This window comes from Pseudophryne corroboree, chromosome 1 (genome assembly GCF_028390025.1).
Source record: "Pseudophryne corroboree isolate aPseCor3 chromosome 1, aPseCor3.hap2, whole genome shotgun sequence".
Classification (NCBI taxonomy): domain Eukaryota; kingdom Metazoa; phylum Chordata; class Amphibia; order Anura; family Myobatrachidae; genus Pseudophryne; species Pseudophryne corroboree.
This window is the reverse complement of record NC_086444.1, coordinates 909,445,812-909,473,786: the sequence shown is the minus strand read 5'-3', so window position 1 is coordinate 909,473,786 and position 27,975 is coordinate 909,445,812. Positions and strand designations below refer to the sequence as shown.

Sequence of the window (27,975 nt, the reverse complement as noted above, 5' to 3'; positions counted from 1 at the left end):
GCAGATTTTAGGAAACGGCGGGGGGGAGACGCCTCGAATTCCAGCCTGTAACCCTGAGATACTACTTGAAGGATCCAGGGATCCACCTGTGAGAGAGCCCACTGTGCGCTGAAATTTCTGAGACGGGCCCCCACCGTACCCGGGTCCGCCTGTGAAGCCCCAGCGTCATGCTGTGGACTTACCGGTCGCGGGGGAGGACTTCTGCTCTTGGGAACTGGCTGTATGCTGCAGTTTTTTCCCTCTACCTTTGCCTCTCGGCAGAAAGGATGCGCCTCTAGCCCTCTTGTTTTTATGGGGCCGAAAGAACTGTACTTGATAATACGGTGCTTTCTTTTGCTGTGGGGTAGCCTGTGGCAAAAATGTCGATTTCCCAGCCGTAGCTGTGGAAATGAGATCTGAAAGACCATCCCCAAACAGTTCCACCCCATTATAAGGCAAAACTTCCATGTGCCTTTTTGAATCGGCATCACCTGACCACTGCCGAGTCCATAACCCCCTTCTGGCGGCAATGGACATTGCGCTTATTTTTGATGCCAGCCGGCAAACATCCCTCTGTGCATCACGCATGTATAAGACAGCGTCTTTTATATGCTCTATTGTCAGCAAAATATTGTCCCTATCCAGAGTATCAATATTATCCGACAGGGAATCTGACCACGCAGCAGCAGCACTGCACATCCATGCCGATGCAATCGCTGGTCGCAATATAATGCCCGTGTGTGTATATAGCTTTTACGGTAACCTCCTGCTTTCTCTCAGCAGGTTCCTTTAGGGCGGCCATATTTGGAGACGGTAGTGCCACCTTTTTTGATAAACGTGTAAGCGCTTTATCTACCCTAGGGGGTGTTTCCCAACGTGACCTATCCTCTGGCGGGAAAGGGTACGCTGCCAATAACCGTTTAGAAATTATCAATTTCTTATTGGGGGAAGTCCACGCTTCCTCACACACCTCATTTAATTCCTCAGATGCAGGAAAAACTACTGGTAGTTTTTTCTCACCAAACATAATACAGGTTGAGTATCCCATATCCAAATATTCCGAAATACGGAATATTCCGAAATATGGACTTTTTTGAGTGAGAGTGAGGTAGTGAAACTTTTGTTTTTTGATGACTCAATGTACACAAACTTATTTTAAAACACAAGTTATTAAAAATATTGTATTAAATGACCTTCAGGCTGTGTCTATAAGGTGTATTTAAAACATAAATGAATTGTGTGAATGTACACACACTTTGTTTAATGCACAAAATTATAAAAAATATTGGCTAAAATTACCGTCAGGCTGCGTGTATAAGGTGTATATGAAACATAAATGCATTCTGTGCTTAGACTTAGGTCCCATCACCATGATATCTCATTATGGTATGCAGTTATTCCAAAATACGGAAAAATACGATATCCAAAATACCTCTGGTTCCAAGCATTTTGGATAAGGGATACTCAACCTGTACCCCTTTTTTGTGGTACCTGGGGTACTATCAGAAATGTGTAACACATTTTTCATTGCCTCAATCATGTAACGGGTGGCCCTATTGGAAGGTACACTAGTCTCATCGTCGTCGACACTGGAGTCGGTATCCGTGTCAACATCTGTGTCTGCCATCTGAGGTAGCGGGCGTTTTAAAGCCCCTGATGACATTTGAGACGCTTGGACAGGCACAAGCTGAGTAGCCGGCTGTCCTATGTCGTCAAACCTTTTATGTAAGGAGCTGACACTGTCACGTAATTCCTTCCATAAGTCCATCCACACAGGTGTCGACCCCGCAGGGGGTGACATCACATTCACAGGCATTTGCTCTGCCTCCACATCATTATCCTCATCATACATGTCGACACAGCAGTACCGACACCCAGCACACACACAGGGAATGCTCTGACAGAGGACAGGACCCCACAAAGCCCTTTGGGGAGGCAGAGGAGAGTATGCCAGCACACACCAGAGCGCTATATAACACAGGGATATCACTATACAGAGTGTTTTCCCCTATAGCTGCTTGTATTATATATACTGCGCCTAAATTTATTGCCTCCCCTCTCTTTTTTACCCTTTCTGTAGTGCAGGACTGCAGGGGAGAGCCAGGGAGCGATCCTTCCAGCGGAGCTGTGAAGGAAAATGGCGCCAGTGTGCTGAGGAAGATGGCTCCGCCCCTTTTTTGGCGGGCTTTCTCCCGCTGTTTGTGTAAATATGGCAGGGGTAATTTACACCTATATAACCTCTAGGGCTATATATGGTGTCAGTTTTGCTAGCCAAGGTGTTAATATTGCTGCTCAGGGCGCCCCCCCCCCCCCCCCAGCGCCCTGCACCCATCAGTGACCGGAGTGTGTGGTGTGCATGAGGAGCAATGGCGCACAGCTGCAGTGCTGTGCGCTACCTTGGAGAAGACAGAAGTCTTCAGCCGCCGATTTTCCGGACACTTCTTGCTTCTGGCTCTGTAAGGGGGACGGCGGCGCGGCTCCGGGACCGGACGACGAGGTCGGGTCCTGTGTGCGATCCCTCTGGAGCTAATGGTGTCCAGTAGCCTAAGAAGCCCAAGCTACCACCAGTTAGGTAGGTTCGCTTCTTCTCCCCTTAGTCCCTCGTTGCAGTGAGCCTGTTGCCAGCAGGTCTCACTGTAAAATAAAAAACCTAAAATATACTTTCTTTCTAGGAGCTCAGGAGAGCCTCCTAGTGTGCATCCAGCTCGGCCGGGCACAGAAATCTAACTGAGGTCTGGAGGAGGGTCATAGGGGGAGGAGCCAGTGCACACCAGATAGTCCTGAATCTTTCTTTAATTGTGCCCAGTCTCCTGCGGAGCCGTCTATTCCCCATGGTCCTTACGGAGTCCCCAGCATCCACTAGGACGTCAGAGAAAAAAGAAAATAAATTAGCAAAAATCTAAATCTGCCCACAACAGTAATATGTCAACATGTTTTTCATCTTCCTTAAACACCTCAATATAAATAAGTAATTTTACAGTATTATTGCCTACATGAGCGGATCATCTTCCCGCCCTCCAGCACAACATCACATCCCACAACTGCATTATCTATTGATGGCACTACTATCTCCTCCAGCCCCCAAATACGCTGTCTTGGAGTAATCCTTGACTCCTCCCTCTCCTTCAAACCACACATTTAGCACCTCTCACAAACCTGCCATTTTCATCTAAAAAATATTTCCTGGATCAGACGCTTCCTCAACCAAGATGCCACTAAGACCACTATCCACTCACTTGTCATTTCCAGACTAGACTACTGTAATCTCCTCCTAACTGGCAACCCCGACAAATGCCTCTCTCCACTCTAATCTATCCTCAGTGCTGCAGCCCCGGCTCATCTTTCTCACAAAATGCACTACATCCACCTCACCTCTCCTAAAAGTCCTTCATTGGCTTACCTTTCCTTTCAGAATCCAATTCAAACTTCTCACACTCACTTTTACCCCTTTCACATTGCACAAATAATCCGGTATCAACCCGGTACATTGCCGGGTCGACGCAGGTCAGTGTGCGATGTGAAAGGGGCCATGGAGAATTCCCGGGTCGCCTGACCTGGTAATTTAACCCGGATTATAAAAAGGGTTAAGGGTTGAATACTGGGTCAGTGACAGTGTGAACAGGTTCCTGGGACGATGCGACCCGGGACCCGTTCACTGCATAGGGAGAGGCGGCACGGAGATGAGCTCATCTCACAGCGCCGCCTCCGCCCCCACTGCCAGCTCCGCCCCCCACCCATGTGCTTATCCTTCGCTTACTTAAACCGTCTTCAGCGGCACCAAATTCCTCGGTTTTCTGCCAACCTGATACTTATGTTAGTGTTGTCTGCTGCTGTAGCTACTGAATGTTTATATACCCTGTACTTGTCCTATATTGTCTTCAACTGTAAGTCAATATTTTCCGGTTTTGATCATTTTGTTTATGTACTCGGTAATTGGGCACTGCGGATCCCTTGTGGCACAATATTAATAAAGGATAATAATAATATTATTGAAAGCACTGTCATACTTGATAACCCTGAGGAAAAATGATTAAGGGGTCACTATTCTGTAGCAGCTGAGGTAAAAAATAGGATTTTGATAACCTACCGGTAAATCCTTTTCTCCTAGTCCGTAGAGGATGCTGGGGACAACATCAAGACCATGGGGTATAGACGGGATCCGCAGGAGACATGGGCACCCTAAAGACTTTTCATTGGGTGTGAACTGGCCCCTCCATGCCCCTCCTCCAGACCTCAGTTGTAGGAACTGTGCCCAGGGAGACTGACATTTCGAGGAGTGGAATTACTTAACTAGTGGTGAGATATCTACCAACTCACACCCTCAACCATGCCGCACACATGGCATTCAACATAACACACGCCAACAGGCATGAACTAATTGCAGCAACATGCTGAAACCAAGATAACACAACTTGTTTAACTGTAATAACTAAACTGCAGGTAAAGTACGCACTGGGACGGGCGCCCAGCATCCTCTACGGACTAGGAGAAAAGGATTTACCGGTAGGTTATCAAAATCCTATTTTCTCATACGTCCTAGAGGATGCTGGGGACAACATCAAGACCATGGGGTCTACACCAAAGCTCCAGTACCGGCGGGAGAGTGCGGATGACCCTGCAGCACAGATTGACCAAACTTTAGGTCCTCATCGGCCAAGGTGTCAAACTTGTAGAACAGCAAATGTGTTTGACTCTGACCAAGTAGCTGCTCGGCAAAGTTGTAATGCCGAGACCCCTCCCCCCGGGCAGTCGCCCAGGATGAGCCCACCTTCCTAGTGGAGTGGGCCTTTACCGACGTCGGTAACGGCAATCAAGCCATAGTATGAGCTTGCCGAATCGTATTCCTAATCCAACGTGCCATAGTCTGCTTGGAAGCAGGACCGCCAATCTTGTTGTGAACTTGTGATCATACAGGACAAACAGAGCCTCTGTTTTCCGTATACGAGCTGTTCTAGTAACATAGATTTTCAAAGCTCTAACCACATCTAGAGACTCTGAATCAGTGAATGTGTCAGTAACTACTGGCACCAGAATAGGTTGGTTTATGTGAAAAGCAGAAACCCCCTTTGGAAGAAAATGTTGGCGAGTTCGCAACTCTGCCCTAGCTTCATGGAAAATCAGGTAAGGGCTCTTGTGAGACAAGGCCCCCAATTCCGACACCCGCCTTGCGGATGCCAATGCCAAAAGCATCACCACTTTCCAAGTGAGAAACTTCAACTCTATCTTTTGTAGAGGCTCAAACCAATCTGATTGAAGGAACTGCAATACCACGTTAAGGTCCCATGGTGCCACTGGAGGCACGAATGGAGGCTGGATGTGCAGAACCCCTTTCACGTAGGTTTGAACCTCTGGAAGAGAGGCCAATTGTTTTTGGAAGAACAATGACAAGGCCGAAATATGGACCTTGATTGATCCCAATCGTAGGCCCGTCTCCACACCATCCTGCAAAAAATGGAGAAAACGTCCTAAGTGAAACGCTTCCGTAGGAGCTTTCTTGGATTCACACCAAGACACATATTTTCTCCAAATACGGTGATAATGTTTTGACATTACTCCCTTTCTTGCCTGAATAAGGGTGGGATGACCTCCTTAGGAATACCCTTCCTGGCTAGGATACGGCGCTCAACAGCCATGCTATCAAACGTAGCCGCGGTAAGTCTTGGTACACACACGGCCCCTCCTGCAGCAGGTCCTCCCGAGGAGGAAGAGGCCGAGGATCTCCTATGAGTAACTGCTGAAGATCTGGGTACCAAGCCCTTCTTGGCCAGTCTGGGGCAATGAAGATTGCTCGAACCCTTGTCTTTCTTATGATCCTGAGTACTTTTGGGATCAGCGGAAGTGGAGGGAAAACATACACTGACGGAAACACCCACTGGGTCACCAGTGCATCCACTGCTACTGCTTGAGGGTCTCTCGACCTGGAACAGTATCTCTGAAGCTTCTTGTTGAGACGAGACGCCATCATGTCTATTTGAGGAACTCCCCAAAGACTTGTCACCTCTGCGAAGACTTCTTGGTGGAGGCCCCACTCTCCTGGATGGAGATCGTGTCTGCTGAGGAAGTCTGCTTCCCAGTTGTCTACTCCCGGAATGAATATTGCCGACAGAGCTTGTAGATGTTTTTCTGCCCAGCGGAGGATTTTTGTCGCCTCTGCCATCGCCGCTCTGCTTTTCGTTCCACCCTGCCTGTTTATGTATGCGACTGCTGTTACATTGTCCGCCTGGATCTGCATGGGACGGTCTTGAAGAAGAGGTACCGTTGTAAATGGCTCTTAGCTCCAGAACATTTATGTGAAGGCAGGCTTCCTGTTGTGACCAACGTCCCTGGAAGTTTTCTCCATGAGAGACTGCTCCCCAGCCTAGGAGACTTGCATCTGTGGTTACTAGGACCCAGTCCTGAATCCCGAACCTGCGTCCCTCTAGCAGGTGAGAGCTGTGCAACCACCACAGGAGCGAAATCCTGGGTTTTGACGACAGGATTATCTTTCTGTGCATGTGTAGGTGTGACCCCGACCACTTGTCCAACAGAACCCACTGGAATACTCTGATATGGAACCTGCCAAACTGTATGGCCTCGTAGGCCGCCACCATCTTCCCCAACAACCAAATGCACTGATGGATCGACACACTTGATGGTTTCAATATCTGTTTTACCATTTTCTGGATTTCCAGAGCCTTTTCCAGCGGAAGAAATACTCTCTGAACTTCTGTGTCCAGAATCATCCCGAGGAAAGACAACCTTGTCGTCGGTTCCAACTGTGACTTTGGGTAATTTATGATCCACCCGTGTTGTTGGGAGTATTGACAGGGAGAGGGATATGTTTTGTAACAACTGCTCCCTGGATCTCGCCTTTATCAGGAGGTCGTCCAGATAAGGGATTATATTGACTCCTTTCTGACGAAGGAGGACCATCATCTCCACCATCACCTTGGTGAATACACTCGGTGCCGTGGAGAGACCGAAAGTTAACGTCTGGAATTGGTAATGGCAATCCTGAATCGCGAATCTCAGATAAGCCTGGTGAGGAAGATAAATGGGAACATGCAGGTAAGCATCCTTTATGTCCACCGACACTAAGTAGTCCCTCTCCTCCAGACTGGCAATCGCCGCCCGAAGTGATTCCATCTTGAACTTGAACCTTTTCAGGAAGAAATTCAGATCTTTTAGATTTAGGATCGGTCTGACCGAGCCGTCCGGTTTCGGAACAACAAAGAGGCTTGAATAAAAACCCCGCCCTTGTTGTGACAACGGAACCAGGACTATAACCTGGTCTTGACATAATTTTTGGATTGCCGCTGTTACGGCTTCTCTCTCTGGAGGAGAAGCTGGCAAGGTCGATTTGAAAAATCGGCATGGCGTAACGTCTTGAAACTCTAGTTTGCATCCCTGAGATACTATTTGCAACAAACATATATATTGGTAGATGCTCAATTAGCTTAGTGATATCATTCAGGTGCTCGAAAGGGAGGGGCATTTCTAAGCAAGAAAAAAAGGCATTTGTTTCCCCCCAGCACCCTGAATTGGTCCTTAGCGCTAGGGACCCCAAATATACAGAGACGCCTTGATGCGGCTTTGGGGCTTATTCACACATTTGCGCAAATATGTGTAACGAAGATCTCTGAATTCTATTATTATGTGGGATTTATATCTGGTTACTGTTATCATTCAGGGTGCTGGGGGAAACAAATGCCTTTTTTTCATACTATTTGCAACACCCAGGGATCCAGGCCAGACAGAATCCAATCCTGGCTGAAGAGTTTGAGACGTACCCCAACCCGAGCGGTCGACTCACTCATGCGCAGGCAATAGTGGGCCTGAGCAGTGTACCATTGGTAACATAAATGGATTTCAATGTCGTTTCCATTTCGCGGTCTGCCGGCTCTTTAAGAGAAGCCGTGCAAGGAGCAGGGATAATTACCTTCTTTGTCAACCTGGAAAGTGCACTGTCTAATACAGGGGGTGACTCCCATTTTTTCCTATCTTCAACCGGGAAAGGATAAGCTATGTGAATCCTTTTGGGAATATAATTTTTTTTATCAGGATTCACCCACATCCCTTCAAACAGAGCATTTAGTTTGTGTGAAGGAGGGAACGTGACTTTGGATTTCTTTTCCTTACATAAATAAGCTTTCTCCTGAGGTACAGGAGTGCTTTCTGTAACCTCCAACACGTCCCTTATAGCCACAATCATATAATAATAATAATAATAATAATAATAATAATAATAATAATTTTATTTATATAGCGATCTTTCTCCAACAGGACTCAAGGCGCTTTACAGATATCAAAAACAATGCACATGATACAGAGGATTTGAGTAATACAACAATAGATAAGCCACACAGACATAAAAGAAAACCTTAAGCACACAGAAAGCATAATGCAGGATTGGTGTAGGCATTTTGGGTAATAACTTCCAAGGGTTGTGTATTCCACCCTCACAAGGTACCAGGTGCAGCAGCCATCTTGCGCGCTCAGCGTAGGATTACCTAGGGTGGAATAGTCCACCCCTTGAAGAGATGACACAAGATGGGGGTGATTTCAGAGTCCTACAGTTCAGAGTAGGGTTCCATCAAAACCATCAGGCCTATCTATTTTTCATCCTATCCACAAGTGTGCCATATGGGGCAGCCATGTTGGGCGCACTTTGAAGGTTACACTGTGGGAGGTGAGCCATACAAGGGCCAAGTTCATATATGGGAAAACGGATGCTTATGTAGTAGTATGATGTACCCTGTATGTAGGGCACAATGGCAAGGTGTGCAATCAGTGGAGGTAAACATTACAGGAAAAACACATGGTGGGGTTGAAGCGAGCAATGGAAAAAAAAAAAACACAATAGCAGGCAACTAGTGGCAGAAGTAGGATTGGGATAACATTATTTTGATCAGATCTTAGTATGGGTGGGTAGGCGAATGTGGGGGGCATACTCAGAAGCAGTGGGGATTTCCTTGCTGAGCCTGGTCCTGGTGCTGTGCCCCCACAGTTCCCTGTTCATCTTGATGGTTAGGCCCAGGGGCAGACTTGATGTTCTCAGCCAGAGAGGTGGTAAGCCTATTGTATACTTTTTGCCAATTTATGATCTATCTCTCTGGATTCACTATTGTCGACACAAGAATCAGAATCCGTGTCGGTATCAATGTTTACAACATTTGCAAATGGTCTTTTATGTGACCCAGAGGGGCCGTCCGCATAAGAATAACAGCATCCTGAAAAATCACATCTTCCACAGATTTTTTCCAGCATGCAGCCTTAGATTCAGACTTATCTAATCTAAGGTTAATCAGATGCATACTGTCACGTAGCTCTTTCACCCATGCAGGCTCTTGGTGTGCCGGTAGCGCCACCACATTACAACTCTGTGTCCTTAAAATGACTTCCTCCGGGGAGGAACTCCCTGCCTGACATGCCTCTCACGTGTACACCACACTCACAGACACACTGGGACTAATTTTGGGGACAGACCCACAGTAAAATCTGTCAGAGGGACACAGGATAGGAGCAGCCAGTCCACAAACCCAGCGCCAGTATTGCATGTGAACACAGTATGTCCACAGCCCAAAAGCGCTTTTAAATAGTAATATACACTATCAAATCGCTTTGTGCCCCCCCTTTATAGCACCCTGTACTTGTCCAAAGTGGAGGAGAGGACCAGCGTGTTCTCTGCAGCCTGAGGAGAGAGAAAATGGCGCTGAGTAGTGTGCTGGCTGCCTGAGGAAGAAGCTCCGCCCCCACAATGGCGCGTCCGTACACTCAGTATATTGACTTATTATTTATACTGGCGGGGGTAGGGCTGTGCCAGCAGCATCTTATGCCCCCTTTTAGCCAGTTTGAGGTATTTTTCCGGCTGCCCAGGGCGCCCCCCCGCGCACCCTGCAGTGCCTGTGTGTGTGGGCAGCAATGGCGCGCTGCGCTCCCGCCATCCGCGCCGCACCTCAGCCGTCACTTACTTGATTGAAGATCATTCTTCACATATTCACCTGTCTTCTGACTTCTGGCTCTGTGAGGGGGGTGACGGCGTGCTGTGGGAGTGAGCATCTAGACACGGCTAGCGTTCAGTTCCCTTTAGGAGCTAATGGTGTCCTGTCAGCCAGAAGTAGAATCATGAAACTCTGAGGAAGTTGGTTCTGCTTCTGCCCCCTCAGTCCCACGAAGCAAGGAGTCTGATGCCAGCAGATCTCCCTGAAAATAAAAAAACCTAACATAAGCCTTTTCAGAGAAACTCAGTAGAGCTCCTCAGAGTGCATCCAATCGACCTGAGCACATTTCTAAAACTGAGGTCTGGAGGAGGGGCATAGAGGGAGGGGCCAGTTCACACCCAATGAAAAGTCTTTAGGATGCCCATGTCTCCTGTGGATCCCGTCTATACCCCATGGTCTTGATGTCGTCCCCAGCATCCTCTAGGACGTATGAGAAATGTATTTGCTGGGTGCCATAAGGATGTTGTCTTTCTGACGTACTGTGTACAGGTGTTATGCAAGAAAGAAAAAGTTGTCTGGCTTCCAGCAATGCCACCTACTGTCAGCCACTAAGTAGTAAAACACCCAGTATTCACCACGGCTGTCATTATTTATTTTAATGAGGATTCACATAATAGAAGCTTCTGGATAACATGACAGCAATAAATATTAAACAAATAAAGCTTTAAGCAATTACATTATATTCTAATTCCAGAAACATGTTAATCCTTCAATATAAAAGAACACTTACTGAATTTATTCTAGATACATCCGTAAAAGATTCTGACTTATGATAATGGGAAAAAAGAACAAATTAAAATAAAAAATATTGTTTAAGTGGTAATGCATATTTGCATCATTTCTAATGACTGTCAGGATAAAAATGTACAATATACTTACCTGACTGTAAAATATGAAATTGTACAATAAAGGTAATACTGTAACAATATAAATACATGAAACAGCTTCTTGTGCAGAAGGATTAAGCCATGATAAAGTATGACTGGCTGGTTCACTCACCTGTATAAAAAGTGAGAAGATTCTACCTAAAAGTGACAAGAGAACAAGATTTTTTCTCCCATGTATTTTTGTACATAAGAAATCTTTCACAATCCTGTCCCAGAAATGTTTATTTTAATGAAGACACTCCTGCCATACGAGATCACAACGAATGACAGCTACTAAGAAAATATAAACTCCCATCTGTCTAGCATTCAATGACCCTCTTTGTGTGGTGGTGTCCTTTCTGCTCCAGTTCTGTGCAGTGAGGAAGCCCCTTAAGCTTGATGGATCTCAGGCCCCTCATCCATCTTCAGACAATGGCCCTGGCTGACATCACTGCCTTTCATTCATCTTCATTTGTCCAATCACATCCTGTCATTCTTATGTAAATTGGACATTTGAGGATGCATCTTTTCTGCACTCTATGATAAGGTGGAGAAAGGCTGTCAGGGGCCCCAGGGTGTCATCACAGACAGCAGACCCTGAATTTATTCTGTGCTTTGCATCCCAGCTAATGTGTCCGACATTAACATCCAGCTCAAAGGGAGACAGAGTAATTCTATTTCTCACCCCCCCCACTATGACCCACATTGAGGCAGTCCATGGGTTCCCTGCAGATACAGTATGACACTTCCCTTATGTTCAATGTGTTTGGTCATTGGACATTACTCCCTTAATATGTGGATGGGTGCCACTTACTCTGCAGAAATGTGTGGTCCTCTACAGTAGCTACAAAGCATTATGAATTAATGCTTAAAAGAAAACAAATGGGTTTATTTAACCCAAATTTCTAAATTGTAAATTACTAAAATCAAAAAATACCAGACCAGAGTGCTAGTCAGACATATGCCTCCGTACTCCAGTGAGAGTCGCTTATCATATACAGTACTAGCAAATGCCTTTACCAGAGACTCCTACATTATATATGTTACTAGTATTGTGTACCTGTCATGCGCCAGGTCGCCAGCGACTGTGCCCAGGATTTGTTTCCCCTGGATTCTCCCACCTTACCATGGGGAAAATGCGTGAGATGAGGACGTTCTGCATCTGCTCTCCCCAAGCAGCTGCTAGACAGACATTTATGCTGCTTTCACATCGCAAAACCTGCTTTTGAAACGGTTCTTTAAACGGTTCTTAAAACGGGTCTGAGCAGTTAAACCCCCTTCACATCGCATGTTGTAACCAGTATATTACCATTTCATTACCGTTTTGGTACCTTTCACACTGAACCCGTTTCACCCATATAAAACAGTGGTTGTCATTTTAAATGTTTATTTCCTGCTTCTGCCTGGTGACTTCACACATGGAGACAGCCTATCACCTTCTGGGGCTTGCAAATACCGTTTCAGACCCTTTCACACTGCACAATGAAACGGGTCTGAAACGGGTAGGACCCTGCTTTTTTACCGTTTCAAAATACCGGTATTTTGTAAACGGTAAATTGAAGGTGACCCTTTCACATCGCAGCTCGAACCGTTTAGGAAGCCAGTAAAAACGGCAATTTACCGGGTACAAGATGCGGTGTGAAAGGGGTATTAGTAAGATTGTATAATAGATGAGAATAACAAAACTCTGCTGGTTCACATGTGCTGATTTTTCTGTTTTTCTCTTTTCTAGATATCCCGTCCATTTCTAGCTCTTGATGTGAACTTACAGTATATATATTGAGCAACTTCCTGTGGCCCCACAGCTGTGGAACTACACATCCCAGCATGTCCTGTCTCAGTTTTAGCATGCCTTAATAGCAAAACGGTGGCCAGGCATGCTGGGATATGTAGTTTCACAGCAGCTGAAGAACCACAGGTTGAAGACCCATTGTGTACAAGGTACAAATAAGCAATTCAGTTATAGGTATAAATTCACAATATTACACTGCTGCAGAAGTTCAAGTGAGCTAACAATCTAAAAGGGATAGAGTACGTCAAGCATCAAAGTTATAAGGTTAAGTAAACCTGGAAGCGGTCTATGGGGAGATCACATGAACATTAGACTAGTAAGGGAGAATCAGGTGGAAATTTGGAAGACGGTATGGATTACATATATTGTGGCTGTTCATTTATGTAGATATTAAATCTGCCGTTAGGCTACGATGCCTCAGAACAGTAACAAAACATACCTATCCAGATGAAATATCTCTGAGTTACAAAGGTTATATATTAAATGTAATAGGTGATTTTGATTTAGAAAGTACATTTGAGCCTTTATTTCTTGGGGGCTCACCTGTCTCAATGTAACATGTTATGGCCAATGGGTTGTACACTCTCGGTATAAGCAATGTATTTCTGGATAGTATCACTCATGGAGGATGAAGCAGTACTCAGGATTTCTTCACTGTGCAGGTTCAATTAATTCTCATAGTGTTTTTCTTTTATATTGTTTAATTGTATCTAATAGGGTTTCTTTCTGGCGGTACTCGGGGATACATACTATTGGCACCTGTTTTTGGTGTCATTTTTCCATACTTAGAATTAATTACAGAAGCAGGAAGAGATCAGTAAAGTCCTTTGGAAATGAATAAAATAAGCATTGGGAGACTTATCCAGAAGCTACTATAAACCTTGTATCAACTTGTAACCTATTTTTTTTTTTTTTTCATATATAAAACACACTGTTGTTATAGTAAAACCTTTACACAGGAAGCAGCATTCAATATGGCTAAATAATTAATTCATTAACCTTATCACTGCTGAAAGTACATCTCATGCGACTGTACCATTTCTCTCCTTTTTATACATCACCAGACATAGCATTTTATTTTTAAGTCTGATAAGGGAAACCGTTACCATTTATTTTTCAGGACAAGTAGGGGTCTGTTTATAAATACACATGACAAAAAGACGTGGAGACCTCTTCTAAACAGTGCGCTTTGCCAATTCAGCCATACAAATTGCTAAGAGGTACATAAAATCAAATATACAGCCATGCAATCTCCATAGTAAAACAGTAGAATTGGTTGTATTGCAGAGCTCAGTGACCTTGGATGTTCTTCCTCAAATACAGTACAAAAGGTTGACAGGTTCAAAAGGTCGACAAGACAATAGTCAACGCACACATAGTTGACATTTGGGTTTTGCTTTGTTTTTTTGGGGGGGAGGTCCCAACTTTTGCTTGATATTCTATCTATGTGGACCTCTATTGGGAATAGTAACCTGGGGCGAGTAAAGCAGAGAGAGACACCTTGACTGAAGCGTGGCGAGCAAAGCAAGCCCGCAAGGGTACACTATTGTACTGATGGTGGTCACATAACATGGAATATACAAAATTTGGCCTAAAACCCCCAAGAACTTGTGTCGAACATTGTCACGTCGACCTTTTCAACCTATTGACCATTTGCATCTGTTGACCTTTCACCTGTCAACCTAATGAATGTTGACCTATTGACTAGACCTATTGACCTAGACATACTGTAGTGCAGGACTGGCCAACCAATCAGTGACAAAGAGCCAAAAAACCTTGTTAGGTACTTCAATGAGCAGACATAGAGCCGAACGCGCGCATGCAAAAATAGAATGTGGCCTTGTGCCTGCTAGACCATGCCCCTGGTATAAAATACATTGAAAAAGCAAGAACGACATAAAATACATTTTTTAAAGCCAGATCCATTGAAAAAGCAGCTTTCACATAAAAAAAGTGAAAAAGAAAGATTCACAAAACAAACTTCAGCTCTCCCATGTGTCACTGATGCTAGCACCCACCTATGTCACTCCAGCCAGCTCCCCATAAGTCACTCCTGCCAGCAACCCCCTGTGTCCCTCCAGCCAGACATCCCATGTGTCACTACTGCTGGGACTGTGTCACTCCAGTCAGCTCTTCCATGTGTCACTCCTGCTAGCACCCTTCTATGTCATTTCAGCCAGCTCACCATAAGTCACTCCTGCCAGCAACCCCCTGTGTCCCTCCAGCCAGACATCCCATGTGTCACTACTGCTGGGACTGTGTCACTCCAGTCAGCTCTTCCATGTGTCACTCCTGCTAGCACCCTCCTATGTCACTCCAGCCAGCTCACCATAAGTCACTCCTGCCAGCAACCCCCTGTGTCCCTCCAGCCAGACATCCCATGTGTCACTACTGCTGGGACTGTGTCACTCCAGTCAGCTCTTCCATGTGTCACTCCTGCTAGCACCATCCTATGTCACTCCAGCCAGCTCACCATAAGTCACTCCTGCCAGCAACCCCCTGTGTCCCTCCAGCCAGACATCCCATGTGTCACTACTGCTGGGACTGTGTCACTCCAGTCAGCTCTTCCATGTGTCACTCCTGCTAGCACCCTCCTATGTCACTCCAGCCAGCTCACCATAAGTCACTCCTGCCAGCAACCCCCTGTGTCCCTCCAGCCAGGCATCCCATGTGTCACTACTGCTGGGACTGTGTCACTCCAGTCAGCTCTTCCATGTGTCACTCCTGCTAGCACCCTCCTATGTCACTCCAGCCAGCTCACCATAAGTCACTCCTGCCAGCAACCCCCTGTGTCCCTCCAGCCAGACATCCCATGTGTCACTACTGCTGGGACTGTGTCACTCCAGTCAGCTCTTCCATGTGTCACTCCTGCTAGCACCCTCCTATGTCACTCCAGCCAGCTCACCATAAGTCGCTCCTGCCAGCAACCACCTGTGTCCCTCCAGCCAGACATCCCATGTGTCACTACTGCTGGGACTGTGTCACTCCAGTCAGCTCTTCCATGTGTCACTCCTGCTAGCACCCTCCTATGTCACTCCAGCCAGCTCACCATAAGTCACTCCTGCCAGCAACCCCCTGTGTCCCTCCAGCCAGACATCCCATGTGTCACTACTGCTGGGACTGTGTCACTCCAGTCAGCTCTTCCATGTGTCACTCCTGCTAGCACCCTCCTATGTCACTCCAGCCAGCTCTCCATAAGTCGCTCCTGCCAGCAACCCCCTGTGTCCCTCCAGCCAGACATCCCATGTGTCACTACTGCTGGGACTGTGTCACTCCAGTCAGCTCTTCCATGTGTCACTCCTGCTAGCACCCTCCTATGTCACTCCAGCCAGCTCACCATAAGTCACTCCTGCCAGCAACCCCCTGTGTCCCTCCAGCCAGACATCCCATGTGTCACTACTGCTGGGACTGTGTCACTCCAGTCAGCTCTTCCATGTGTCACTCCTGCTAGCACCCTCCTATGTCACTCCAGCCAGCTCACCATAAGTCACTCCTGCCAGCAACCCCGTGTCCCTCCAGCCAGACATCCCATGTGTCACTACTGCTGGGACTGTGTCACTCCAGTCAGCTCTTCCATGTGTCACTCCTGCTAGCACCCTCCTATGTCACTCCAGCCAGCTCACCATAAGTCACTCCTGCCAGCAACCCCCTGTGTCCCTCCAGCCAGACATCCCATGTGTCACTACTGCTGGGACTGTGTCACTCCAGTCAGCTCTTCCATGTGTCACTCCTGCTACCACCCTCCTATGTCTCTTCAGCCAGCTCTCCCATGTGTCACTACTTTCAGCAACCCCCTGTGTCCCTCCAGCCAGACATCCCATGTGTCACTACTGCTGGGACTGTGTCACTCCAGTCAGCTCTTCCATGTGTCACTCCTGCTACCACCCTCCTATGTCTCTTCAGCCAGCTCTCCCATGTGTCACTACTTTCAGCACCCTCCTGCGTCACTCCAGTCAGCTCTCCCCGGTTTCACTCCTGCCAGGACCCTCCTGTGTCACTCCAGCCAGCTCCGCCTTGTGTCACTGTAGCCCACCCACATGTGTTACTACAGCCCCCCCACCAACTTGTGCAATTACAGCAGCCCCTAAAGTGTCCTCTGTTTGTCGGTGGGTGTCGCACCTGTAGTGCTGCTGTGTGTCTGGCTGGAGTACAGCCGGTTGTGTATCTGTTGTGGTCACATGATTTAGAGTGTTGGGAGCCACATTTGAATAAAGAAAGAGCTGCATGTGGCTCAAGAGCTACTGGTTGTATTAGATCTACTATACCACACCTGAAAAAAAGATTTGGCTTCAGTTGCAACACTAATTACTGAGTTCCAAACTGCCACTGCAATGTCAGCACATGAATTGTTCATTGGGAGCTTCACATGGGCATCTGATCACAATGCTAAACATTTTTATTTTGTTGTTATTACAGTTTGTTACAGCTTGTATTGACATGCCATACAACTGGCTTATACTGTATGTCAAAGTTATCTAAGCTAACAGAAGTCCATGTAAACACCCACCTGCTTTAACAATGGAGTTTGTATGTTCTCTCCATGTTTGTGTGGGTTTCTTCCTGCTGCTTCAGTTTGTTCCACACTTCAAAAATAAACTTGTAGGAGAACTGACTGCTAACTAAAATGTACACTAGTTTGTGTGTGTCCATGTGTTAAATAATTTAGACTGTGAGCTGAAATGGGACAGTGGCTGATGTGAATGACAAATACTTGCTGTACTGCCTCGTGTAATATGATGCAATATAAATAAAAACTCAATTAACATGAAATTGAATCATTTGAAAACAAAACATACTGGTATCACAACTAGGCTTCAAATAGTGAGGTTTTACTTTTGTATGAAAAATCTTATTAGGCGATAAAGGAATTTTAACACAATTTTATGCTGGAGAAATTATAATTATACTACATGCCTACCTTGTCTATCAAATCAGGCCGATTTGTAGCTGCCAAAATCACCACGTCTTTTAGCTGTTCTATTCCATCCATTTCTGTCAATAGCTGAGCTAGAACGCGATCAGCTACATTCCCAGCTCCAGAACTGTGGAAGAAGCATAAGTAAATAATACATTATTGTCTAGTACACAAGAAAAATGTGCTGGTTCAACAATGTTTTAATGTTATCATACGACATCAATTAAAAGGGTTTCCCCAAGTTAGTGAAACATTTTGATAAACCAATGTGTAAGTGACCTGGTTAAGAATAGGATTTACTACATGACATGTTTCCTTAAATTTTGGTACTACTTTCATTAAAACCTTTGGTTTGCTTGTGCAGCAATCCTTGCAGACAAATGGCAATAAAACAGCAATGGATACTGAGCCCAACAATTCTAAAGAATACAGGCAATTAAGCTGGGTATACACCAGAGCCGGCCCTAACCACTATGATGCCCTAGGCAAGAATTTGGCTGGTGCCCCCTAGCACCCCCGCTGGATCCGCCTCTGACCTTGTACCCCTTATATTTTAAAAAGGAAAAGTTTGCACATTTGGCGCACAGCCCAAAAAGGGGTGTGTTTTTGCTGGCAAGGGGCATGGCCACACAATAACCCCAATTCCAATTACGCCACACAGTACTGCAACTTTATTCACATATGATCATGTGATAGTGTCCATAATTCATATTACATCCCACAGTAGTATCACTTTACCTTATAAACGTTACTCCTCACAGTACATCCCCTTATTCACATTACATCACACTGAATTGCTCCTTATTCACATTACACCACACCCTATTGTTCTTTATTCACATTAGACGACACAGTAGTGCCCTTTCTTTACGCAACGCCACATAGTAGAGCACCTTATACACATAATGCCACACATTAGTAATGCATTTACACACATTCCATCCAGTAATGCCCCTTACACATATGACATACATTATTAATGTCCTTATAAACATAATGCGCCTTACACATTATGCCAACCTTTATTAATGCCCTTTTACACATAATGTCCCCTACACATATGCCGCACATTAATGCCCTTATACACATAATGACACACATAGTGCCCCCTACACATTTGCTGCACATTATTAGTTCCCCTATACACATAATGACACACATACAGTAGTACCCTGTTACACATATGCCGCACATTATTAATGCCCTTATACACATAATAACACACATAGTGCCCCTTACAAATATGTTGCACATTATTAATGCATTTTTACATGACACACATAATGCTCCTTACACATATTCCGAACACTACTGCACAACCAACCCACTCACATGCACATAGCACTCACACTGCCACTGCCACTGTGACTTCTGCCTCTGCTTGGATACAGATGTGTCCTCATAAATATTGCCTCAATGCTAACATCGGGCACCTTTTTTTATGAAAATGCATCTTATTTGCATTGCTATGTAGCTAGGATGCACAAGCAGTTTCTGCTGATTAAACTGATATGCAGCATGCCTATATTCTGTGCAAGACTGTGGCTGTATCTGCATATGAAATGCTACATACAGAATATAGGCATGCCGCATATCATTTTAATCAGCAGAAACTGCTGATGCCCCTAGGCATATCAAATGCCCTAGGCAATTGCCTAGCTTGCCTATGCCTATGGCCGGCTCTGGTATACACGTACCGATGTGTACAGAGATGTGTGCTGAGCGATCTAGCACAGAACGCTCAGCACACATCTCTGTACAGCTCAGCACACACCCGCTGGGTGAAGTGAGCGATCTAACTAGATTGTGGCTGCATGCAGGCCAATCTAGAGCCAGCGATAGCAACGCGCGGGGCAGCGCATTGCTATCGCTATGGGGCATACAGATGGAGAGATGTGTTTCATTGTAAGCATTCTAGTCAGATTGCTTAGAATTTAAGCACACATAGCTATGTGTGTACCCCCTCAAGTAGCACTGCGCAGCAATGAACTGAGCATGAACTCCTTACTGCTAATAATTTAGAAAAAGTTAAATTTTTGTGGATAAATCCTTTATTTTTCACATACAGGTGATATCTGCACACACCCCAAGTAATTATTGAAACCGCATGACATCACAGCTCTCTCGCTCTGCAGAAAAATGAGAAACAGGACAAGGTATTCGAACAAAATGATAAACAAAGCCACAGCCCTTTCAGCCCAAGCAGACACCCTGAGTATCTCCTGACATTTGCTGTTAGTATCATAGAAACATAGAATTTGATGGCAGATAAGAACCACTTGGCCCTTCTAGTCTGCCCCTTTTATAAGCTTTTGGTAACCTCAACCCTGTTTGAGCCTTAGCTCTTTCTAAGGATATCCTTATGCCTATCCCAAGCATGTTTAAATTGCTCTACTGGCTTCTACCACCTCTGATGCTATTCCACCTAACTGCTACCCTTTATTTAGTTTTTTTTACTTTTACAAATTTCCTTCAAACCTACCTCCCTCTAACTTCAGCCTTCATAGTCATAAACCCCTTGGAAAACACATTATATAATATTGAGGTTTTTCAGAATGTAATAACATTGTATCAAGGATACAAAAATTACAATAGTTCGTTTCTATGGCCTATTTTATAAAATTTCCCTCATCGCTTTACTAAATGTTGTTACATTATCTTTCAGATAAAAATAGTTGATATCCACTAAAATGGGAGACTGGTCCAAAGTCTGGATACATATGCAGGGTCCTGTTTATTGACATAAATCAGTCATGCTGAAGACTGAATTATATCAGGCTGCTACTTGCTTTATAAATAATGCAGCAATATGTCGTAGCATGCACACTACTGTGCATAGTCCCATAACATACCATGCAGCTGTCCCAATTTTGACAAGACAGTCCCGATTCAGAGACTTAAAAATGGGGGCACATTTACAAAAAAAGTAGATGAGTTTCAGTCAGAAGTGGGCGTTCCATGGTGGAGATTGGGTGGATCAGGAAAGACTTATTTTGTCCCAGTTTCTCAAGTCTAAAATCTGGAAGGAATCTCATAGCAGAAAGTAGGCTGTCATGCAGGAGCTGTATGTTTCTCTCCCTGGCCACCAGATGGCGGTGCACAGCATTCCAAGTGAACTCTAAGTATAGCTTTATGCGGAAGTGTACTCTTCAACAATAAGAACCCTTGGCAAAGGAATTTTCCTTGTTGAAGGCAAACCATGGAACAGGGGACATACAGTAAATCTAGAGAAAAAAAACGTTTAAACACATCTATAATAGCATAAAATAGAAACAGAGAATTTGACAACAGATAACCACCACTTGGCCAATCTAGTCTGCCATAAAAGTTGTGCTTTACATTGAAATAACAGAGACGGTTGTGAACAAGCCCTTTATTTTACAGCTTAAGAAAAACAATAAAAAGGACATTAGAACATGCTAAATTGGTTGACCATGCCCCTTTTGAAACAATCAACACCTACGCCAACTACCTCAGCAGTTGTAGCATTCAGCATAAGTATTATTGCGTCCACCAGGAGGTTTAACTGTGAGAACAGTATTGAGTATGTGTGCATCCCTGTGATGTGTCATTAAATATGGAGAGTTTCCACTGGCATAGTATAATAGCTAATATGAAGGCTAGTAGGTGAGCTTAGCCAGACTTTAATCCAAGTGTCGCCTGCAAATCGTTTACAGCAAAGAAACAATAGAAAGTATGGTTTATTATACACAGTAGGTCAAGTGAGACTATTAAATTGCACACTCTCCTAGTGGTAACAAACTGCACAATAGGTTCGTGTTGACAAAAGTTTGAGGTCAGTGTTCAGAAGCAATAAGTCTGCAGATCTGGCATAACGTGGAATCCTAGTTCGGCATCAGGATAGACTCAATCATGGTATACAGTATTTCTACGAGAAATGATGAGAGAAGCGTGCAACCATAATATAGGCTTGTTAGATGTGGGTGTAAACTTTTTAGCGCAGCATTTGCAAAAGGAGTTTTCAAGTCAGCTGGTCAATTTATCATTCAATTTCAAGGGCCATGAGAACTACTACATTGAATAGAGATAAATGGAGTAGGTGGACTGTGTCAACAAACTTACTGAATTGTTTGAAGAAAGTTGATGGAATAAGGGGCCCCCTCCTGATTTTATAGAGTTGTATTATTTAGCAAATGCAAGCTATGTCTGTGGGATTGGTCTTGGAGCCCCCTCAGTTGACCCGGACAGTTAGTATATGAGAATGGGATGGAATGTTGCAAAACTTCTTTTCTAAGATCTTTCTTGCCTTGTCCCCTTTGATGCAGTATTCAGTGTATGATCAGTCTAACTGAGCTTGCTTAGCTTTTGGCTTATGGGTTACCATTTTCTATTATATAAATATGAATTTGTAGGGTAACTAGTGTAGCTCAGTGCTGCTTTTTATTTTAGCAGAATATTCCTCCTGCATTGGCTTTGAACATGCAGCCTTCTCGGTGCCAATAAGCACCAAGGGGATTGCTATTATTCAATACAAAACAAGTTATTATGGAGTGGATCGGTGTTTATGATTCAGGGTTGGACAAGAGACAGTCATGACATACCAGTGGTGTGGGATTGTAAGGTTTTGGTATACAGTCTGATGGAGATGGAGGCATGGTCTGACCAGCTGATAACATGTACACTGGATATAGGGGTCTATTTACTAAGCCTTGGATGGCGATCGAGTGGACGGAGATAAAGTACCGATCAATCAGCTCCTAACTACCAAGTCACAGGCTGGATTTGAAAAATGACAGGAGCTGGTTGGCTGGTACTTTATCTCCGTTCACTTTATCTCCATCGAACGCTTAGTAAATAGACCCCATAGTCACTGACTGCAGCCGCCATTTGTTTGCTAAGAACAAATCAATACAGAACATGTGATATAAATGCAAAGTCCTTATCTGGGGTATTTAAATCTCTCCATAGTTCTCATAAGACAGCCCTCCTACTATACTATGTAGACAACAGTGATTTGACATATTCCCACCCACTCCACCCATGAGCGCAAGCGAAATGGGGTGCTCCTGGGTATAAAACGGGTAGAGGGGTACTGATTGTATAATTTGCTAATAAAATGTCTAGGAACTTGTGGGCAGTTTGCCAAGAAGGGTGTCTGCAGTAATCACTGCACATGGTGGACCTACAAAGTAGGTTTATAAAATCTAGTTGATCTATTTGCTGTCAGTGTCCAATCACTTTTGACTACATAGTGTAGCTGGATGTTTGTAGTATAGCTTTGAGTGTGAAAATCTATCAATTCTAAATTGCAATGTCCAAATATCAGTGGATTTTACTGCTTATATGCTACATCATCCCTTAATATGGGGCCAAAAGTATAGTAAAATAACAGGTTTATGTTCTATATCCCCTAATAGGTATCTACCAACTGTAATGTAATATGAGAGTGGTTTCAGCAGCAAATAATAACTGTAATGGTTAGCATTACTGCCTTACAGCACTGAGGTCATGGGTTCGATTCCCACCATGGCACTAATTGTGTGGCGTTTGTACTGTATATTCTTCCTGTACCTGCGTGGGTTTCCTATGGGTTCTCCATTTTCCTTCCACAATCCAAAAATATACTGGTAGGTTAATTGAATCCCAACAAAATTAACCCTAGAGTGAATGTGTGTGCGGGAATATAGATTGTAAGCTCCACTGGGGCAGGGAATGATGTGATTGGCCAAATATTCTCTGTAAAGCGCTGCGGAATATGTGTGTGTGCTATATAAATAACTGGTAATAAATAATAAATAAATCGACCTCATAATGTTTGTTTACACTGAGAGTGGAGTATTGCTGTACGTAGTATTTGGGAGATAAGCAAGGTGGGCTGTCTGTACTGTCTGCTATTTGGCCCCACTAGGTATTAAATTAAAATTAATTTGTACAACTGAGAACTCTAGAATTATTGTAAATATTGTATACAGTAGGTGATAGTTATAAATCAAGGAAACGTGGAAATGTTATACCCATGTGCATGAATAAAGCTGTACTTGCCTCATGGAAGCAGGAAGATGGTGGTGTGTGTTGGGGAAGGGGGGGGATTAAAGAGGAGCAACATGGAAATCAGATAAGAAAAATATGACCTAGAGTAAGTTCAGGTTCTGGACAGCCATTGGTAAGAGAGCTGCATATACATAGTATCAATGTACAAACATAAGGGCTGATTCTGAATCATTTGCGAAACAGCTGTGGGCAGTCGCGGCAGCCTGATTACTGCCTTATGCAACTGTGGGGGTTCGTGTGCCTGCAAATGGAAACCCGTGCCGCCAATTGATTTTACACTAGCCGTTGAAATGGTCATCATTAGTATCTGTACTTGCACAACTGCATGAAGCTCGATATACGCCCCCTCCCATGGCACTCCCACAAATCAGGGCGGTTCTGTGTGCTCATATTGGTACCGCTCCAAAATGTCTAGTTTCACATGAAGACAGATGCATCCAAATACCATACAACTCAGAAAAGGATGGATATAAGCAAACATGTATAAGACTTACATCTGTACGTGCTCTGTGTATAAAATTTGCCATTTCCATTTGTGTATAGAGAACCATCTGACTACATATAAATAACAGTAACATATAATAATTAGGCTATATACAGTAATATGGAATTAAATGTATACAAAAATGTAATAGTTGAGAAGTGGTCCACGCTGAAGGCAGAATCACTCCTGGCTCAGGCATAATAGCTGAACCATAGGTGCACGCATGTCCATACATATTGAGGATAGAACCTGTGATTTTTGTTTTTTCACTGCTCCGTAGCCTAGCATATACAACACTGCACAATAATGAGCAAATCATACATATCTCCGCAACATCTCTACCTATGGTTGTGTTGGTGTAACAGAGTAGCAAATGGGCATTCACACTTAAAGTGTCTGGGAGCGTTTCATGGCAGAAATTCAGACGGATCTCTTGCACCAAGGATAGTTCTGGTGCAATTGCACAAGTGATACCAGCAGCTTTCAGAAGACGATAAGGCAGGGTGGCTGCATAAATGCGCCCAACTCTGAATACAGGAGGAGAGTCGCATTTATTTCTGAGCATGCAATGTGGCCAAATCTGTGATCGACTTGCATGTGACTCAATGTTACTAATTCAGGAGTTTTAGCTTACAGAGTAGCCTGTAATTCATATATATAGAAGTTCACCCTGCTAATGTGGGTGAACAAAGTAAGGGAACCTGTGTGATACAGTAGTATTTATCAACGTTATCCATCCTGCAAATCAGGAGTAAACCCAGACTTCTGCCAATTTTGAGAGATGTGTGGGGCTGGGGTAACTATGCAAGGGCCATCTGCAGCCATCAGGTAGGAAATGTTGTAATGGTGGTCTGGATAGAGAGAGTGTGTCTAGCCATTCTTTTTAACTAGTAACTTGGTCAGGTACCCCACAAACAAGGGATTTGTTGTTACAGAATTCTTGCTATTGGGTTACATTTTTGTCACCTAAGGAACATTGCTTTAGATCGGTCTGCAAATAACTGTGGGCCTCTCAGGGCTCCGCTTAGCTACTCTGCAGTGAAGCTTCCAGATGAAATCCCTGAAGACCTCCATATTGGCTATTTTACGTTTGGATAATCTATATATTCTTTAAGCGCTGAAGCCAGTGGTAGCAGGGCAGAAAATAAATTCACCAAATCGCTTCGACTTCTGGAGTTAATTTGGATTCTTGGAGATCACAGATTTTTACATTTTTCTCTACGGGACTTATACTCTAGGTTGGCAAGAGACTTTAGGGTGTCATATAGCTTTCATAAGTTCATTATGGGATGACACAACTAAAAAAAACAAAAAACGTGTCTGTAATTTTATCTATTTTATCTATGTCTGGTCTCTAATGGATGCTGAATGGTAATAAGCACTGAGATCAGAATACTGGCACTTTGACACTTCCTTGTACAAGAAGTTTATTAGCAGGTGTGATGGGGAAGGTGCACCCACTGCAGGTTCTCAGCAGGATTGCCATCTTGGGTCCTTCTGTAGTACATTCTGTGGGGCTAAAAAAAATGTGCTACATAAGATGAAGTTTTATTTACCTTTTAACTCGTTACCATCAACTCAGTGGTGCTTGAGAAAAGTTGTGGATCTGGTCTGGGATTAGCCTGCAGGCTAGGGAAGCCAATCCCGGGACAGGTATCGGTGGGATCCTGGGATTTAGGAGAAAAAAATTCCGGGATTGGAAGCTCCTGCAAGCAGCGAGCCCTCCCACCCACGATGGTGAGAATTTGTGTGGGCTGGGGTGGGCGGGTATTCAACCCAATCCAAGGTATCCCGGGATTTACTTTTTTCAGTCCCGATACCCAAGATTGAAAAAAAGTCCCAGAATTTAAAAAAAAAAAAGAGGCCCGGTATTGGCCTCCCTACTGCAGGCCCCTAGTTGTGCTGTAGATCACAGAGCTGTGCTATCATGATGCCATTCATTTCAGCAGCTATCCCGTGAACCCTGTAAGATTTCTATTTTTAGCACAATTTTCTTTCTTAATCATATACTGTAAGCATGACTTCCAAACTGTCTAGAACAGACAATATCTACTGCCATAACACTATCACCCTTTCTAGAAAGACTTCCCAAAAAATAAACATATTCAGAGCTAATGAGGTCTAATACAATGAAGTCTAATATTTGATATTGAACAAGAGCACACTGCACTGGAAGAATTGTAAAGTAAACTCTAAAATAAACTGATCCCTTAAAAATAAAAGACAGAATACAGATTGAGTTTCCCTTATCCAAAATGCTTGGGACCAGAAGTATTTTGGATATCGGATTTGGAATAATTGCATACCATAATGAGATATCATGGTGAGGGGACCCAAGTCTAAGCACAGAGTGCATTTATGTTTCATATACACCTTTTACACACAGCCTGAAGGTCATTTAATACAATATTTTTAATAACTTTGTGTATTAAACAAAGTTTGTGTACAGTGAGCCATCAGAAAACAAAGGTTTCACTATTTCACTCTCACTCAAAAAATTCCGTATTTCGTAATATTTGGATATGGGATACTCAACCTGTATTAGTAGTGTCACAGTCAAGAAGAGGGTGCTACCATAGATAATAAGTAGACGTGTTTATGGACTACTTTTTTTCTTCTTTGAAACTGATACATGTCTAATATTTGCAACTTGATAACGACAGAAAAAAGTGATAGGGTTACTTATGTAAAACTATTTTACATATTTAATAATGAATGAATTAAAGGCCTGATTTGTCATAGTAAAAATACAGGGTTTTACTGAAAATAACATCTGAAAGCTACTTATAAAAGTGTATTGTTTGCTTGGCTATTGTTTAACATGAGTGTAACAGGAACATAGAGATCTGTAAATCCTTTGAGTTTGTTCCAGTGTTCCCTTTCGTAATTTACATTTTTGACAGGAGGTCTGGAAAGTTTGCTGGTTGATATCCAAAAGGTTTTCATCAGCCATAAACCTAGAGAATCACTGTTTAAGCAGGATGTTTTTGACATAGTGATCCAGTGTAGATAGAAAGGCAGGAAGCTGGGGTTTGTAATCCTGTCTCTTTCCACTGAAGCATGGAATACTGAGCAGCTCTTAGCAACCTCAGAGTGACAATATGTGTTATAAACTGGAGCAGGGGGCATCTCTTACTAGACAAGCACAAATCAGATTGTTGATTAACTTTTCTGGTTAGGAATACCTGATGCATGACAGCATGAACTTTGACATTGAAGATAAACTCTGTACCTCTGCATATTTCTTGTCCAAGTATCCATATCAATGAACTGTGGTAGTTTACCAATTCATTATTTTTTTTCTTTACTGTACAAGGGAAATTACATTTTGTTTAAACATTAGGAATCATGTATGTTCCACTATAAATTATATAAAAATCCAGGTCACAGTTATGGGAACATTTAAAAAAATAAGATTTTACTCACCGGTAAATCTATTTCTCGAAGTCCGTAGTGGATGCTGGGAACTCCGAAAGGACCATGGGGAACAGCGGCTCCGCAGGAGACTGGGCACAACTAAAGAAAGCTTCTAGGTCACCTGGTGTGCACTGGCTCCTCCCACCATGACCCTCCTCCAAGCCTCAGTTAGGACACTGTGCCCGGACGAGCTGACATAATAAGGAAGGATTTTGAATCCCGGGTAAGACTCTTACCAGCCACACCAATCACACCGTATAACTCGTGATACTATACCCAGTTTAACAGTATGAAAACAACTGAGCCTCTCAACAGATGGCTCAACAATAACCCTTTAGTTAACAATAACTATGTACAAGTATTGCAGACAATCCGCACTTGGGATGGGCGCCCAGCATCCACTACGGACTACGAGAAATAGATTTACCGGTGAGTAAAATCTTATTTTCTCTGACGTCCTAGTGGATGCTGGGAACTCCGAAAGGACCATGGGGATTATACCAAAGCTCCCAAACGGGCGGGAGAGTGCG

General features: G+C 44.0%; 1 protein-coding gene across 5 annotated transcripts in view; it reads right to left on the bottom strand.

Annotated features, from left to right (window-relative positions):
* The window catches only part of AFG2A (AFG2 AAA ATPase homolog A), a 963,796-nt gene that overhangs the window by 442,404 nt on the left and 493,417 nt on the right, over positions 1 to 27,975 (bottom strand). For all 5 annotated transcript variants that reach the window (XM_063920291.1, XM_063920292.1, XM_063920294.1 and 2 more), the window contains one exon: positions 17,536 to 17,659. In XM_063920291.1, coding sequence (XP_063776361.1) covers positions 17,536 to 17,659 — 124 coding nt within the window. The remainder of the gene's footprint in view (positions 1 to 17,535; positions 17,660 to 27,975) is intronic.